The 15,298-nt window shown below is 46.4% G+C and overlaps 1 protein-coding gene across 1 annotated transcript in view; it reads left to right on the top strand.

Moving 5' to 3' along the window:
* Nucleotides 1-13,300, top strand: part of LOC131563734 (fibronectin type-III domain-containing protein 3a-like) — a 39,389-nt gene extending 26,089 nt beyond the window's left edge. The window contains exons 10-27 of the mRNA XM_058813839.1: nucleotides 5-64; nucleotides 1,124-1,262; nucleotides 2,093-2,146; nucleotides 2,817-2,938; nucleotides 3,028-3,202; nucleotides 3,691-3,777; nucleotides 4,105-4,243; nucleotides 4,744-4,812; nucleotides 5,113-5,231; nucleotides 5,330-5,435; nucleotides 6,002-6,177; nucleotides 6,651-6,764; nucleotides 7,275-7,424; nucleotides 7,771-8,051; nucleotides 8,523-8,735; nucleotides 9,251-9,417; nucleotides 10,081-10,202; nucleotides 10,804-13,300. Of these exons, the coding sequence (XP_058669822.1) occupies nucleotides 5-64; nucleotides 1,124-1,262; nucleotides 2,093-2,146; nucleotides 2,817-2,938; nucleotides 3,028-3,202; nucleotides 3,691-3,777; nucleotides 4,105-4,243; nucleotides 4,744-4,812; nucleotides 5,113-5,231; nucleotides 5,330-5,435; nucleotides 6,002-6,177; nucleotides 6,651-6,764; nucleotides 7,275-7,424; nucleotides 7,771-8,051; nucleotides 8,523-8,735; nucleotides 9,251-9,417; nucleotides 10,081-10,202; nucleotides 10,804-11,121 (2,611 nt within the window). The 3' untranslated portion in view covers nucleotides 11,122-13,300. The remainder of the gene's footprint in view (nucleotides 1-4; nucleotides 65-1,123; nucleotides 1,263-2,092; nucleotides 2,147-2,816; nucleotides 2,939-3,027; nucleotides 3,203-3,690; nucleotides 3,778-4,104; nucleotides 4,244-4,743; nucleotides 4,813-5,112; nucleotides 5,232-5,329; nucleotides 5,436-6,001; nucleotides 6,178-6,650; nucleotides 6,765-7,274; nucleotides 7,425-7,770; nucleotides 8,052-8,522; nucleotides 8,736-9,250; nucleotides 9,418-10,080; nucleotides 10,203-10,803) is intronic.
* The last annotated feature ends 1,998 nt before the right edge of the window (nucleotides 13,301-15,298 follow it).

The raw sequence follows: 15,298 nt of genomic DNA, 5'->3' as shown, positions 1-15,298 counted from the left end.
ACAGTGGGGAAGAATTAACAATTACACTTCCTGATCTCAGACCAGCCACTGATTATCATGCCAGGTATGCTGCTGGGAAGGAAATAAAGCTTTGGGGGATATATGGGCATTGCAGGGTTATTAAAGGGGTGGTACAAACAGTTCAGGAATACTCTGAAATAATACCATGCTGTGGACACTGGGTTTGCTATCTAAGTTCCCATTTGTCTTCTAACTTAATTAAAATACCACCTCATTTCCTTCCCTACCACCTTCTCTGTCTCCTCAGATTTCTCAGTTACAAACTTTAAGTTATTCTCTGCTGATATTTTTTTAGAACAACACTCTGTAGATTGTTGTGGGCTGAAGTCAGTGGGAAATGAAATAATTTAGCCTTGAAATTGGATCTGAAATCTGGCTTGTCAGTTTGATTTCAGAAATGCTTGTCTGACCTGCAGCAGTGCAAGCAGAGAAGTGGGAATGGGCTCAGTGGGAAGTGGGGTGGGATGATCAGGAGTAAATAAATGATCCTGACTGGAGGTGCTGGGCTGGCCAGGGAGGGAGCAGCTGCTGAACAAACCAGGGGAACCAGAGTCACACTCAGTGCTGGGGCACTGGAGCAGATGAGATTAAAAATTCCCTGCAGCAAAGTCCTGCTCTGAAACTGGAACAGTTCTGGGTGTGGGAAGTGCTGGGCGCAGCTCCACCTGCACAGTGCTGTGCTTTACACAGAAAGAGGCAGGACTGCTGAAAACATGAAACAATTCCTATGAAAATTATGATTTTATGATTTGGCCTGTTTAGTCCCCATACTCCTGCACAAGTGCTGGCTGTATTTGAATTTAAGGTGTTTTTAGCAAAAGCCTCATTTCCAGTTAGGTATCCTGTTGCCATTTTGGAACACCTGGCATAGTTTTCATCCCCTACCCCACAGGTTTTTCAGCACTAAAATATCTCCACTGTGACAGAGAGTAATGGTAGAGTAAATGAAGGGTGAGAAATGGGGGTCTGGGGTCAGCAGGTGAACTGGGTGCCCCCCACCCTGCAGCCTCTGCTTGGGATTAAACCCCTGAAGCTGCCAGCTCTGCCCTTACATTTGCAGGTGCCAGTGCAGCAGCCACATCATTAATTACCCTTTGTTTAGAGTTTCAGCAACCAGCAGTTCCATCAAAGAAACCATTTCAGAGCTGGTGAGCTTCACCACAGAGAGCTGTGAGCCAGACTGTCCAGCTGCCCCAAAACTGATTAACAGAACCAAAAACAGCCTGAGCTTGCAGTGGAAGGTAAGAGCCACACCTGGGGCTGAGGGAAGGGCAGCAGAGCTCTCTGCTGGATTCCTGGGCAGAGGATTGAAATCAGCTTTGACAGGAATTCAGTGTGTGCTGTAGGTGGTGCCTTTTAAGTTGCTCAGTGAAGATTGATAATGAAATAATAATTACCTTTCTTTTTTTTTTTCAATGTTTGCTGAGTTTCTTGCCTGCAGCTTCAGTGTGACAGAGTTGGTAGCAGGGCTCTTCCATTCTGAACTGGCAGAGAGGAAAAATGGATTTTAATTTATTTTTATCTTTTCTTGAGGTCCTGGATGATAAATAGATATGACTTAATGTTCTTTTAGTTACTCTGACTCATTCAGACTAAATTTCTTTGGATGGTTCTATAGATTCTCATTTTTGATCTGACTTTTGAATATAACCACTATCTGTCAAGGCTTGTTGGTAGCTGTGTTTACTTGGGTTTTGATGTTTTTCTTATGAGCATGCTGAAAAATGGTTCCAGCTAAATTACTTTAGTGAAATTATTTGTAGTATCTGTGCTTAGAAAATGGAGAAGTTCCAATTTCATGTGTCAGATGTTGCTTGTGTGACCGGCACAGGCAGGTGGTGAGCACACAGTGCAAGGCACCAGGAAAAGAGCTCCAAGAATGTAATTTGCTTCATTTATAAAATCAAACAGTTTATAAATTTATATTCTAAACTATCAGAATTAAAAGAAGTAGCACAGCAGCCTTGTATTAAAAGGCAGTTGGAGTTTATTCAATGTGTAAAAATATTTATAAAACACATTTACAACCACTTGATTTTAACTCTTTTTCCCATCGTTTCTTTATTTTCAGTCCTCAAATGACAATGGTTCCAAAATAACTAATTTTCTTTTAGAATGGGATGAGGTAAGAACTTTTCTAGTACCAAAAAAATCATAATGACATCTGTAGAGCAATTACACTTAAAAATACCCTTTGCTTAGGTACAGCAGCTATTTTGGTGCAACTGTCTTGACAGTTTTAAAGAGACAAATGATCAGTGGGAGGGGACAGTGTAAAAGTGCCTCATTTGTCATCCAGAGCATCAGTCATTCCTGTGTTCTCTTTAGATGCAGGAGCATTTGGCATCTTTAGGTTGTGTCACAAATCTCCCTCAGCTCTTGAGCATCTTGCTGAGATGTAATGCAAAGGGATAAAAAACTTCCAGAATGTGTTTTGTTTTCAGCTCAATGGTTTATCACCATTTTGTCAAATCCCCAGTACCAAAAGTAATGAGATATCTCAGTCCTAATGTGGTTTATTATCAGGACTGCTCAGGGTGAACATCTGCAGACTCAGGATTACCATGATGCATTAAATTTTGCATTCTTGAGGCTCAGTAATTTCTTTTTTAATTACTGTTAAATGACTGAAATGACATTTCTCATGGAAGGTCTCCCTGCCCTTAGAAAGAGATGAGCTTTAAGGTTTCTCCTGACCCAAACCAGTCTGAGATTTTGGGATTTAGGAAGATGTAGAGTGAGGAGGGTGACCTTGGCAGGGATCAGGGATGACTCTGGATCTCCCTGTTTTCCAGGGGAAGAATGGCCCCTTCAAGGAATGTTACTATGGACACCTGAAGCAGTACAAGCTCACCAAACTTGCTCCCTCCACAAGATACTCCCTGAGGCTGGCTGCTAAAAACGACATTGGAATGAGGTAACCAGGAGCCCAGGGGTACCAAATGCTGCATTTCCCCCTGCATTCCATCAGCTGCTGCTCACCCTTGTTCAAATTCTCCTCCCCAGTGGGTTCAGTGAGACGGTGACGTTCGGCACGGCCGGGGTGGTGCCACCGGCCCCAGCACCACCCACGCTGCTGGAAGCAGGAGTGACCTGGATGGCCCTGGGATGGAGCCCTCCTGCAGGAGGGGCCTTGGATGATGCCCTCACCTACAGCCTGGACATGGAGGAGGAAGGTTCTGTAAGTGCTGGGCTTTGTGTGGAAATTTCCTTCATAGTTCTGAAATAAAAATGAACTTTTTTTGATCTTCCGATAAATGGTCAGCAAGTATTGCATGGAATTCATGGCAGAGAGAGACAGCATTGCATGGAATTCATGGCAGAGATAAAGCATTGCATGGAATTGATGGCAGAGAGAAAGCATTGCATGGAATTGATGGCAGAGAGAAAGCATTGCATGGAATTGATGGCAGAGAGAGAAAGCATTGCATGGAATTCATGGCAGAGAGAAAAAGCATTGCATGGAATTCATGGCAGAGAGAGAAAGCATTGCATGGAATCCATGGCAGAGATAAAGCATTGTGTGCAGTTCATGGCACAAAGTATTGTGTCCAATCCATGGCACAGAAATGAAGTTCAGGATTTAAAAAATGTGATTTACCCGCTCTGGGTTTTGTTTCACCCTAAAAATCAGTGACTGTGTTCATCCTTCTTTTCCCTCCTTGCCAGGGCTATGGATTCCAGCCCCAGTACAATGGAGATGAGCTCTCATGCACTTTAAGAAACCTGAGGAGGAGTACATCCTATAAGTTCAGGGTTTGTACCATAGTTTGTTCCTAATTTCATGTGCTTTCGTGGGCTTTGTTATTTTCCAGCAAGTTTTTCAACTTTGTATGGAGACAGCAGGAATTCGCCTGTTGTCCCCACAATTACCTTTTGTTAGAGCAGATTTTGGTGAAGTAATAATATAAACCATTTTTTTTTTTGCACCAGATAATTTTGCTATAAATGGTTGTCTTTATTTTGGTTGTGTTTTTAATAGATTTTTTTAATCACCAGCATGTTTATCCTCATGTATTATCAACATATATTACTGTCATTAAATAAACCATTTATTCTCTATCCTGTTCCCTCCTCCAACAGCTCTTTGCCTACAACAGTGAAGGAAAAAGCAGCCCCAGTGAGGTGGTGGAACACAGCACCAAACCTGACAGACCTGGAGCTCCCAGCAAACCTGCTGTAAAGGGCAAGATCCATCCCCACAGTGTGAGAGTCACGTGGGGTAGGTGCCTTGGGGTGTCCCAGTGCTGCTGGGGTGTGGGCAGCCTCCCTCTGATTAAATGAGAGGGAACTCAGGCTGGTTATTTATCTGCAGGTATTGTTATTGCAGGAGAAATACTCAACCTTACCCCAGAATGATTTATTTTGGGGCTGTGGGACCACACTGGTGTTCAGTCATTTCTGAGAAGCACTCACTGCTGTCCTAAACCCCCCTGAGGGTTTACTGTGATGTTTAAATAATTCCTATGTTCACTTAAAAACTAAGAGCTGATACCTGAAATTGGGAGTGTTTTCCCAGTTATTCTTCCTGGCATAATCATGATTAATAATAGGAGGAAAATTGCTCAGAAAAATGTATTGTGAATAATTAAATACACTGATTTCTCTTGCTGGTTGACTTTTCTGTTTGAATGAATATGAATGTGTTCACTGGAAAAGCTGATAACAAAATGCTGCCTTGATATTAAATCTTCTGTAACTTAAGGTGTTGATTTCTTTCAGAACCCCCCAAGGATAATGGAGGATCAGACATCTCTAAATACTTTCTGGAAATCTCTGAGGCATCAGTTGGTAAGGAATCACCTCTGGGTACTGATACAGTACTCAGTCTCCATCCCTAGAGATACTTAATTCACATTTAGATGTGGGACATGGTTTAGACTTGGATTTTGGAGATGTTTTCCAACTGAAATGATGCTTTACTCCAGCAGTCACTTCTGATTTCGCATATGTGTGTGTTGTACATGTTCTCTGTATAATTAATCATTTCAAATTGATTCTCTGGCTTGACCACCTTAATAATTGCATGAGAGAATTTCCAGGTGTGATTTTAGCAAGGTTTGGAAGGGTAAAGTGCTTTTCCTTCCCCAGGAGGGAGGTGGGAGCCCATTTACAGCGGAGCCCAGCGGGAGCACGTCTGCGACCACCTCAGGCCTGGCACCTCCTACAGGCTGCGGGTGTCCTGTGCCAGCAAAGGTGGGGAGAGCCAGGTGAGCAGCACGAGGGGAAAGGTGCTTCTGGAAACTATTTCTGTTCATCTTTTAGCAAACTTTCTGTCTGTGCTCTGCAATGTCTGTGTCCCTGGCAGGTCTCTGATGTCACGACTGTCACCACAGCAGCCGTTCCCCCTGGGCCCTGTCCTGCCCCAGCCCTGGTGGGCAAAGCCAAGCCTAAGGAAATCACTTTGCAGTGGGGTAAGCACCAGAGTTGGAGTAAAACACTGCTCTGATTTCAGTCTTCCAAATCAAAAATCTATAAAACTGTTCAGGTAAAAAAAAAATGTAAAAATAAAAATATAGAGATGCTGTCCGTGGCCTTAGAGGTTTTTTTGGGTTTGATGTGGGGTTTTTGGTTTGTTTTGTGGGATTTTTATAAAAAGACCAAAGATTCTGTCCACCTCTGGTACGATGATACAGTGAGACTTAAGCAGACATAAATATTTTCCAGTGAGAAAGTTTCCTGTCTGCCCTGGCAGACAATTGACACCTGCTTGGCAATTTAAAAATCAGCTCTTGTTTTCTTACTGTTATCTCAGTAAAGGAGATAAGCAAAAATTAATGAAGATAAACACTGTTTAGTGAAGAAAACAGGGAAAATACATGAAAAAAAAATGATGAAGGCCATCTTAAACTAATTATCAGTACCTGGGGAGGGAAGCAAGCTTCATGAAGTATTTCTGCTCAGACACATATCGAGAGTCTGCCCTACCTTAGGGAATTTAGAAACTAATAGGAGAATGCAATCTGTTTTTGTTTGGCAGGCCCCCCAGCTGTGGATGGAGGCTCTGAGGTCACAGAGTACCTCCTGGAGATGGCCAGCTCAGAGCAGGACGAGCGCAGGGTGCTCTACCAGGGCCCAGCAGCCGAGTTTGCAGTGACCAACCTGCTCCCAGGGAGGAGCTACAGCTTCTGGCTGAGGGCAGGGAACAGAGTCGGGGTGAGCACTGCCCTCACCACATCCCTGCCACCACCCAGGGGACACAGGGATGCTGCTGAGGGCTCCTGCAGCCTGAGTGGTGGGAACCTCTGGGTGTTTGTGCCTTTGGAGCTGTTGGATGTGTTACCCCAAGCTCTGCAGATGTGGTGGGAGCAGCATTGTGTGGAGGGGGGTGGGTGCCAGCCAGGCCAGGCTGGGAGAAGTGTGGGATGAATGTTGATGGCATAAAAGTGTTTGTGAAACTGTGCCCAGCTGCTGCTGGAAGGCAGATCCTGCCTGGGGCAGGGAGGAGTTACAAAACCCTGGCTGTGGGAATGGGGCCAGCTTCAAGTACCTGCAAGGAATCTGAAACTGAGCCCTGAGCTCTGCTGTTTACTTCCCTCTAAAGTTAAAAATAGTTTGTTTGCTTCACTTGCACATCAGTTCTTGCCCTGGTGCTGTTGCTGTGTTCATGCAGTGTTGTTTTCCTGCAGTTTGGCCCCCACTCTGAGAAGGCAGAGCTTTGCACTGCTCCAGGACCCCCTGAGCAGTGCTGCAAACCCCTGATAACCTGCAAAAGTGCAACTTGTGCTGTGGTTTCGTGGGAGGTAGGTGTTGATGGCTTCCAGCACCACCCAAATTAGTGTTTGGCTTTTAGAATTGTAGTGACACATTTATGATACACAAAAATTAGAGAAATAGCATGTGTAGAGGAGGAATATTTTAAGCCCATTTCTTTATAGATGTCTGTGTTGGGTTTGTAAACTTTGGGAGTTATTAATTACAGTCTTAACTGGACAAATTAATCCTCCTCATGGTGTGGTAATTAATATATAGTGAATTAATTCTTTTAAGTGGTAAGAGATTGTGGAACATTCAAAATTCTGGTGTGAACTGTGGCGGTGTTACAGCCACATTTCACATTTTAACTTAAAATCCCTTGGAACAGACCTCAAGTTTCAACCCCAGTGTTTCCAAAGGTTGGGTTTGATGATCTTGGAGGTGTTTTCCAACCTGTTCTGTGACTCTCACGCAGTGTCTCAGTGTGACAGAGCTCCCCCCAGGTGCTGGGGGTGTGTAAGTGCCAGGGCTGAGCAGAATTTCTCCCTCACCCACAGAGCCCAGTGTGCAACGGAGCAGAAATCACCGAGTACAGGCTGGACTGGGGCCAGGTGGAGGGCTCCATGCACATCATCTACACTGGCCCCTGCCAGAGCTATGAGGTCAAGGGGCTCACACCTGCAACCACCTATTACTGCAGAGTCCAGGTAGGAAAAGCCTTTTGGTGCCACTGGGCACTTGCAGTCTGGGGCCAAACTCCAGCTAGAGAGGAGTAAAGTCATGTGCTGTCACCTGCTCATGCAGTAGAGAAGGTAATTGGGAAAAACACTTCCCTTGTCCCCCAGTCCCTCCTCATTCCCTGAATCTGGAAGAGTTTAGATCCAGTGTGCTGTGAAATACCAGCTTTACAGATGCTTTGCCCTGTTGCCAAATTATTCAGGAGATTTTCCACTCTCTTTTACGTTGCTGTTAAGGACACACAGAAGGCTGTGAGAGCTGTGCCTGCCTGCTTGGAAAACAGGGATGTGGTAACTCGTGTGTGGTGTCTTTCAGGCTGTGAACGTGGCTGGGGCGGGGCTCTTTGGGGACACGGGCGTGGTCACCACGCCCCCCTCGGTGCCCGCAGCCGTGGCCGTGCTCCACTTACTTGAAGAGGATCAGGTGGAAATTTCCCCTCCTTTCTCCACGTGCCTTGCAATCCAGTGGGAAGAGCCCTGCTGCCACGGGGCAGAGATCACAGGCTACAACATCGAGTATGGGGAGAAGCAGCTGGTCACTGTGGGCAGAAACACAACCCATGTCCTTGAGAATCTGCTGCCTGACACCCTGTACAGGTAAGAGTTATTCTGAAATCACATTTGTAGGATTAAAAGTCCTTTGAGAGGGTAGTGTTTTAAATTTTTAGAGCAATATTTCCTGCAGCTTACAGACTATTTGCCTATTTCATCCTGCAGCTCCAAAAAAACTAAAATTGTCATATCCGGAGTCCAACCATGACTGGCAGGAGTGAGGTTGTGGTTGGTGTTAAGGTTCACATTCTGTCTCAAAGCCAAGACTTTAAGGTTTTTGGGTTTAGAATTTTTCATTGGGATGCTTGGGTGTGTGGTGAGGAGAAGATGGATGGAGAGGTAAGAGCAGAGCAGAGGATCCTGTGACCTCAGTCTTGGTTGAAGCTGAGTTCAGATCTAATTTCTAAGTGCATCTTAATCGCTTTACTGTTTGGTGTTACCCTCTGTACACCTTTTAACTCTTGCTTTGTTACCCAGCACTTTTTGTGACCATGTGGCTGCTCTCTCCCATCCCAGGATCAGGGTACAGGCCATCAACAGCTTGGGAGTTGGTCCTTTCAGTCATTCCATGAAAGCCAAAACCAAACCACTACCTCCTGACCCTCCCCACCTGGAATGTGTTGTCTTCAGCTACCAGAGCCTTAAACTGAAATGGGGAGAAGGGCCCAGCAGAGCTTTAATTCCCAACCCTACTCAGTTCAACCTGCAGATGGAGGACAGGTTTGGCAGGTGAGACCATTAAGGATCTTGTGGTTTTACCACTTCATGTCAAGTTTTTAAGGTATTTTATGTTATTCTCTCTTCTGTTTGCACCACTGAGTCATTTGGGCATTCCAGAATTTGCCCTTTTGCAGTTTTGCATCCCATCTTTCAACCAGAAATTATGTCAACAACTTGCACTTCTGCTGCCTGTAAACAGTAAATACTATCTAAAGAATAAATACCTTACCACCATCCTGTGCTGGCAGGGTTATTTTTGGACATTGAAGAACAAAGTTGGGCTTGCATATAAGAAACAGGAGTTGACCAGCTGTTCTTTAACTGGAAATTTCAATTTATTTAGGATATTCAAGGGTTGTTCTCTTGATTCAGAGGAGTTGGGCTCTGCAGCCTCAGTGGGAAGAAAGCTGGGACACCCGGAATGCAGCATCACTTCTTTGTCCTTAAATCTGAGTGTTTCTGGTCTGATACTGCTCTAAATATTCATGATTGCTGGGTAACTGTGTGTGTTGTGTGTCCCCCAGGTTTGTGACAGTCTACAATGGTCCCTGTCACACCTACAAGGTGCAGAGGCTCAGTGAATCCACCACGTACCATTTCCGCATCCAGGCCTACAACGACGCTGGGGAAGGAGCCTTCTCGGAGGTCTGTGCTTTCACCACCACCAAGTCTCCACCTGCACCTCTCAAAGGTGAGCTGGCACTGCCCTGGCAACTGCTGCAAGCCACTGGTGGGCAGGGTTGGATCCTACAAGCTGGCCCTCAGCCAGCCTTTGCAGGGACAGAGACACAAACTCACTCTGAGGGGCTTTGGGTGTGAAAAGGGCTCTTCTGTTGTCATCACCTTCCACCCCTGAACTGAGCATTCCTACCTTTGCTCAGCTGGAAAGGCATTTTGCAGGGTTATCCATCAAAGTTACAGCAGTGTGTAGGCACATGAGGGCACAGTTAATTCCTCTGATCTGCACTTTTTAACATGGACATTAAAGGTCATCATTAAAGTCAACTGTGAAGGTCAGAGTGCTGAGTGCCTGAAGCAAAATTGATTGGCCCATGGTTAGAACATAATTTCAGCTTTGCACATGGACAGAAATGCTGAGTTCTGTAGTGACTTGAAAGTTTCTCTTTATAAACATGGGCTCACCCTGGCAGCTCAAAAAGACCAACAAGTATAACCTGCACATAGTGATGATCATTTTTGAGCTCGTGTCATCAAATAGAAGAAAAAGAAAGAATCAAACAAATCTTAATCACTTTAAGTTATTGCAGTGAGTTGCCTGTAAGCATGACAGCTGTAAATTTGTAGAGACCATTGTTCTTCTTCTAAAACACCAACAAATCACTCTATTTTCCAGCACCCAAAGTGATTCAGCTGGAAGAAAACACTTTTGAAATCACATGGGAGCCTCTACCGCCGATGAAAGGAGATTCCATTGTTTACATCCTTCAGCTTGCTGCTGGCAGAGAGTTTGATCAGGTACCTTTTATACAGCTTCAGGAATGTGAGGGGTTTTTCCTGGGAAAAATCATTACCAAAGAAAAGCGTGCAAATTTCTTGTGGAAGGTATCCCTGCCTATGGCAGAGGGTGGAATGAGATGGTCTTTAAGGTCTGTTCCAACCGAAACCATGCTGTGATTCCATGATTTGAAGGTTGAAATTCTGTCAGGGGACATGACAGGGAGACTTTTCAGTAAGTGTGAAGTGGGTGAGCACTGGTTTATCCTGTTCTCCCAACAGTTCCTTTGGCTCTTGATTATTAATCCTGATGGTCTGTTGTACCACTACCTCTCTTAATCAGAGAGTCCACTTTGCTGGAGGAGCTTTAGGGAAGAAAATGCAGGATGATTTTTCTTCTCCTTTCTGAGCCTCCCAGCCCAGGTGAGGCCTCAGTGTGGGGGTGTGGCAGGAAACTTCAGTGAATTGTGAATTGTCAGGAGAGGATTTTACAAAGCTGGGGAGAGGAGAACAACTCCAGGCTGTGCCCAGCAGCACCCACACCCCTGGAGCAGCACAGGCAGTTCCAGGTGCTGGTGCTGAGTGCTCTGCTCCCCACTGAAGCAGCTCTGTCTCCTGCCAGGTGTACAAGGGCCCCGAGCCGTGCTTCCGGCTGCCGGCCGCGCAGACGAACTGTGAGTACCGCGCGCGCGTCTGCGCCGGCCGCCAGTGCCACGACGTGCCGGGCTGCCCGGAGCTCTGCGGGCCCTACAGCCCCAGCACCGTGTTCAGCTGCCAGCGCCGGGAGCCGGGCCCTGCTGCCGCCCCCGCGGGCACGGAGCTGGCGCAGAGCGGGAAGCGGCTGCGCGAGGAGCGCGCCATCGCCATCGCGCTGCTCTGCGGCTTCGCCGTGGTCGCCATCCTCTTCGCCGTGGTCATCCAGTACTTTGTGATCAAGTAGGGCAGAGCTGGCCCCGCTCAGCTGTCTGTACAGAGCTCTCTGGGGTATTTATGGGTAGTTCAGTGAGATCCTAGCCGGGAACCCCTCGCTCCGTGCGTTCCCGCTCCTGCTGCTGGCTGGAGGCTGGCTCGGCAGATCCTTTCCAAATGCTGGACACAGATTTCCTGTAGAAAGGGTGATCCCGGGGCCTCTGCAATCAGGGTGAGCTGTTGGAGAACAGCAATCAGCTGCCTTACGGTGCACACTGGAGGGGTGTGTGCACGCTCCTCCTCTCTCCCCATCCCAGCCAGTTGGAGAGGAAAGGCATTGCTAGGACAGTCCTCTGCCAGCAGCACCAGAGCAGCGGGAGGCGATGGCTGTTCCATCGAGTTTCGCTGTAGTTTGATATCCATGAAATCCAGCAGCACAAGTGCTTTGAGCTTAGAGCAGAACTGCAGAGCCTACTAGAGCATACCACATTTACTAGACTGTAGAAGGAAAGCAGAATATTGACTTAGTGATATTACTACTTTACAGTTATTTTAATACTTGGGATTCAGTAATAATCATTTCAAGTGTTGGAGTAGAGAGTGCCAGGGTTTTTTAGGGTTTTAATCCAAACCAATGCCAGCAGGACGTGGCGCTTGGCCAGGATGCCCAGGAAAGGCTCTGCCCGGAATGTTCCTGCTGTCCTGAGCAGCTTTGGCCCAATCCACATTTCACTCTCAGTGCCTGAGAGAAAAGTAATTCCCTGTGCAGCGTGCTCAGAACAGCACAGGAGTTGTCTTTAAGGAGAAAGAGTGCATTTATGATAAATGTTACACTATTTGGCTCAAACTGAGCAAATGTTTTTGTACTATTATTAACCTAAAAAATAAAAAGTTCAGCCTGCTTTGGGTGCCCTTCTAACTTAACCCCAATGAGCAAATTGTACGTGAGAGAACTCTTTTTAGATAACGTTTATACAATGTTTTAAACTTGCTATCCCAGTGGTAGCAGCTTCACATTCCATGGTTTTCCTGTTGGGAATGTTCAGCCTGCTATGAACTTGTCTGAAACTCGTCCTGGTTGGCTGGGGGATATTTTTGTGGACACTGTGCACTACATTTGACTGTTGTGTTCCATCTGCTTGTGAATCCCTGAGGAGGAGCCTGGCAGCCCCTGGCTCCGTTAGATCAAAGCTTTTGAAAGCTGGAACTCACAAATTTCCAATGTTTCAGGATGGGTCTTGCCAACAGCATTTGGAACATGCCACAGAATGGTAGATTTTAGGGTATTTTGCAAAGTCTGTGGCTCCACTTGAGCCATCAGAACGATGCACTTGTGGGTGGGAGGGTGGATGTGACAGAGCTACAGGCGATGTGTTTCCAGTAATTAATTATCACTTTTAAGGGTCTTTCTCCTACAGCAGTTGAGGAATAACGTTGTGTTAGAGTTTGAGGCATTGTGTTGTATTTCAGATGTGGAAAACCTAAATTATGACCTAGTATCACTTAATCCTCTTCACAGTAGATCGATGGTGCAATCTGAAATTAATCTTTTCAAAACGTACTATTCATTTTTGTACTCTATTTATTTTGATTAAAAGTCCTGGAAAGAAAAAAAAATGTATGTTTGAATGTATTGTTCTACTTGTAGCAGAACTTTAAGTTAATCATTTATTATATCATAGAAATCTCTCCCTCCAGTGTCAGAGTTTTATACAGATATTAGTCTCTAGTTTGCAGAAGAGTTTACAATCTGTCTGTTTTCCTCATAGTCTCCCTTTAGCAGATAAACTGCCTGCAGCAAATCTCCGTTGCCAAAGGGTTCTTTTTTAACTCCTTAGAACCAACTTGTAGAGGTTTATTTGGCAATAATATTCCTGAAATTAGGATTGCAGAGTAAATACTAACAAGTCACCACTGCTAAAAAATGAAATCGAATCCTTTTGTGATTGCCACAAAATGCTCGTGTTTCCAGAAAATATCTGGGATTTCTACTGCAATAGGGATTTTCCATCAGCTGTTGTCCATTCCAGAAGGATGTACCCTCGTGGCATTAATGTATTTTAGGTATCTTTGGTTTTCTTGTATTGTCATTTTTGAGGTATCTCAAACGTATGTTAAAGCTGCCATGCATTGTATTACTAAATTGTAACTATCAAATAGATAATATATTTAATACAGCCAATAAATAATACAAATGTATTCAAATTTGACTCCGAGCTCCTGTGGTTTTATGGGATTTAGTGTCACTTGTGTCATGTGTAATTTAAGGGAAGGGAACATGCTCAGTGTCATTAAGAGCTGAATTAACTTTGGACCCTTGGACTTCCATTCCTCCTCGCACTGCAGGAAGGACCTGCAGTTCCCAGGTGAGGTAGAACAGTTCTGTGATACTGGAAATTGAATTGTTTAGGGCTGATTGCCAATTTTCCATCATTTTGTGTTGACTCAGGGCTTTTCCCCCTTGAGCTCTTCTCCAGCATTTGCTGCTGATTGTGGAATTTTGTCTGACAGTGCCTTAATGATCCAATGAAGATAAGACGGGAAAGGCTTTATTTGAGCATCATTCCCAAAGAGACAGCTGGACACTCAGCCTGGGTAAACTTTCCACTTGAGGAACTATAAGGGGTGAGGAGCTGGAAAATGTGGAGGAGGCAAGGGGAGTGGGGGCCAGCGTGAGGGAATCCCAGGAAAAGGCTCTGGGGAACTGGAAGCACAGGGCCAGAGGGAGCAGGGACACCCAGCAGCAGGATGTGTCCTCACAGTCTTCAGAATTCCTCCAGAACCCAGGAATGGGGCTCTATCAGAAATGAGAGAGGCATCAGCTACAAAACAAACCTCTTCCTCCTTGGAGCTTGGCTCTTTGCAGCTTTTCTGCTCCCAAGCACTGCTCAAATGCCAGTTTTGTGGAGCCAAATAGTGTGGGATTAGTGCTGGAAAGGTCAGAGCTGAGCACAGGCACTGCATTGTCCAGCAAATCCCAGATCTGACGTTAGGGAGATTCCTGCTGCCCTTTCCAAGAGGCAGAAGCTCTGGCTGGGGTTGTTCTTGCAGATTTGGACACCTCCCAACAAGAAAAGCTGTCCTTGTGCCTGGGCCCTGTATGGCTGCACACTGAACACCTCAACAAATCCTGTCTGGGAAGAAATTCCCAGTGAAATTCCATAGAGTGATGGAGTGGGATGGGTTGGGAGGGACCTTAAAGTTCATCTTGTTCCCCTCCAAGCCAGACAGGGACACCTTCCCCTATCCCAGGTTGCTCCAAGCCCTATCCACCCTGGCCTTGAACACTTCCAGGGATTTCACATGTATGGGATGTAACTCCTGCCCCCTGAGCAGAGCCAGGTGCCCAGGCTGTGCTCTGGTTTCTCAGCAGATGATCCCAGCTGGCTGCAGCTGCCCAGGATGAATGACCCGTGGCAGAAGAGGCGTCGGCGCCGGGCCAGGACACACCGTGACCCCATTTCCTGTTTTCCAGCCCTGAAAACAGCCCCAGAGCCTGAGCAGAGGGGAAGGGTGGCTGCTCTTCATTGGGCCAGCGTGTGGTGCCCATGGAATGTGTCATTGTGTGTTTATCCTGCAGAAAAGGAGGCTCAGGAGGGACCTTGTGGCTCGGCACAGCTCCCTGACAGGAGGAGACAGCCATGAGAGGAAATGGCCTCAAGCTGTGCCAGGGGAGGGTCAGGTTGGACAGCAGCAGGAATTTCTTCATGGAAAAGGTTGTTAAACATCAGAACTGCCCCAGGAGGTGGTGGAGTCCCCATCCCTGGAGGTGGCACTCAGTGCTCTGGGCTGGTGACAAGGTGAGGACCAGGCACACCTTGGACTTGATGGTCATGGAGGGCTTTTCCAGCCCCATGATTCCCAGCATGGCTGTGCCCCACAGGGGTGTCCATGGGGAGAAGCACCCATGGCCAGAAAGGTGTTTGTGGCCTGGGGACAGGTGGCTGCCCTGGGGGAACTGCCTCTCCCTGCCTTCTCCTGCTGCTTTCCTCGCAGAAATCCTGCAAGGAGCTCCTGGTTGTGCTTCCCAGTGTGGAAAGTCACCTGTGGTGAGGGGAGGAGGTGGCACAGAGGGAGCAGAAGAGTCCTGCGCTGGGTTTAAAGATAAATCCCAAGCCCCACAGAAGTGCAAACCATCATTTTCTTTCCTGCCTCAGGAATGTGTGGCAGCCCAGCTCTATGTGCTGAGCTCCAGCCTGATCCCAGCC

This window comes from Ammospiza caudacuta, chromosome 14 (assembly GCF_027887145.1).
Source record: "Ammospiza caudacuta isolate bAmmCau1 chromosome 14, bAmmCau1.pri, whole genome shotgun sequence".
Taxonomy (NCBI): domain Eukaryota; kingdom Metazoa; phylum Chordata; class Aves; order Passeriformes; family Passerellidae; genus Ammospiza; species Ammospiza caudacuta.
This window is presented reverse-complemented; position numbering and strand designations above follow the sequence as displayed.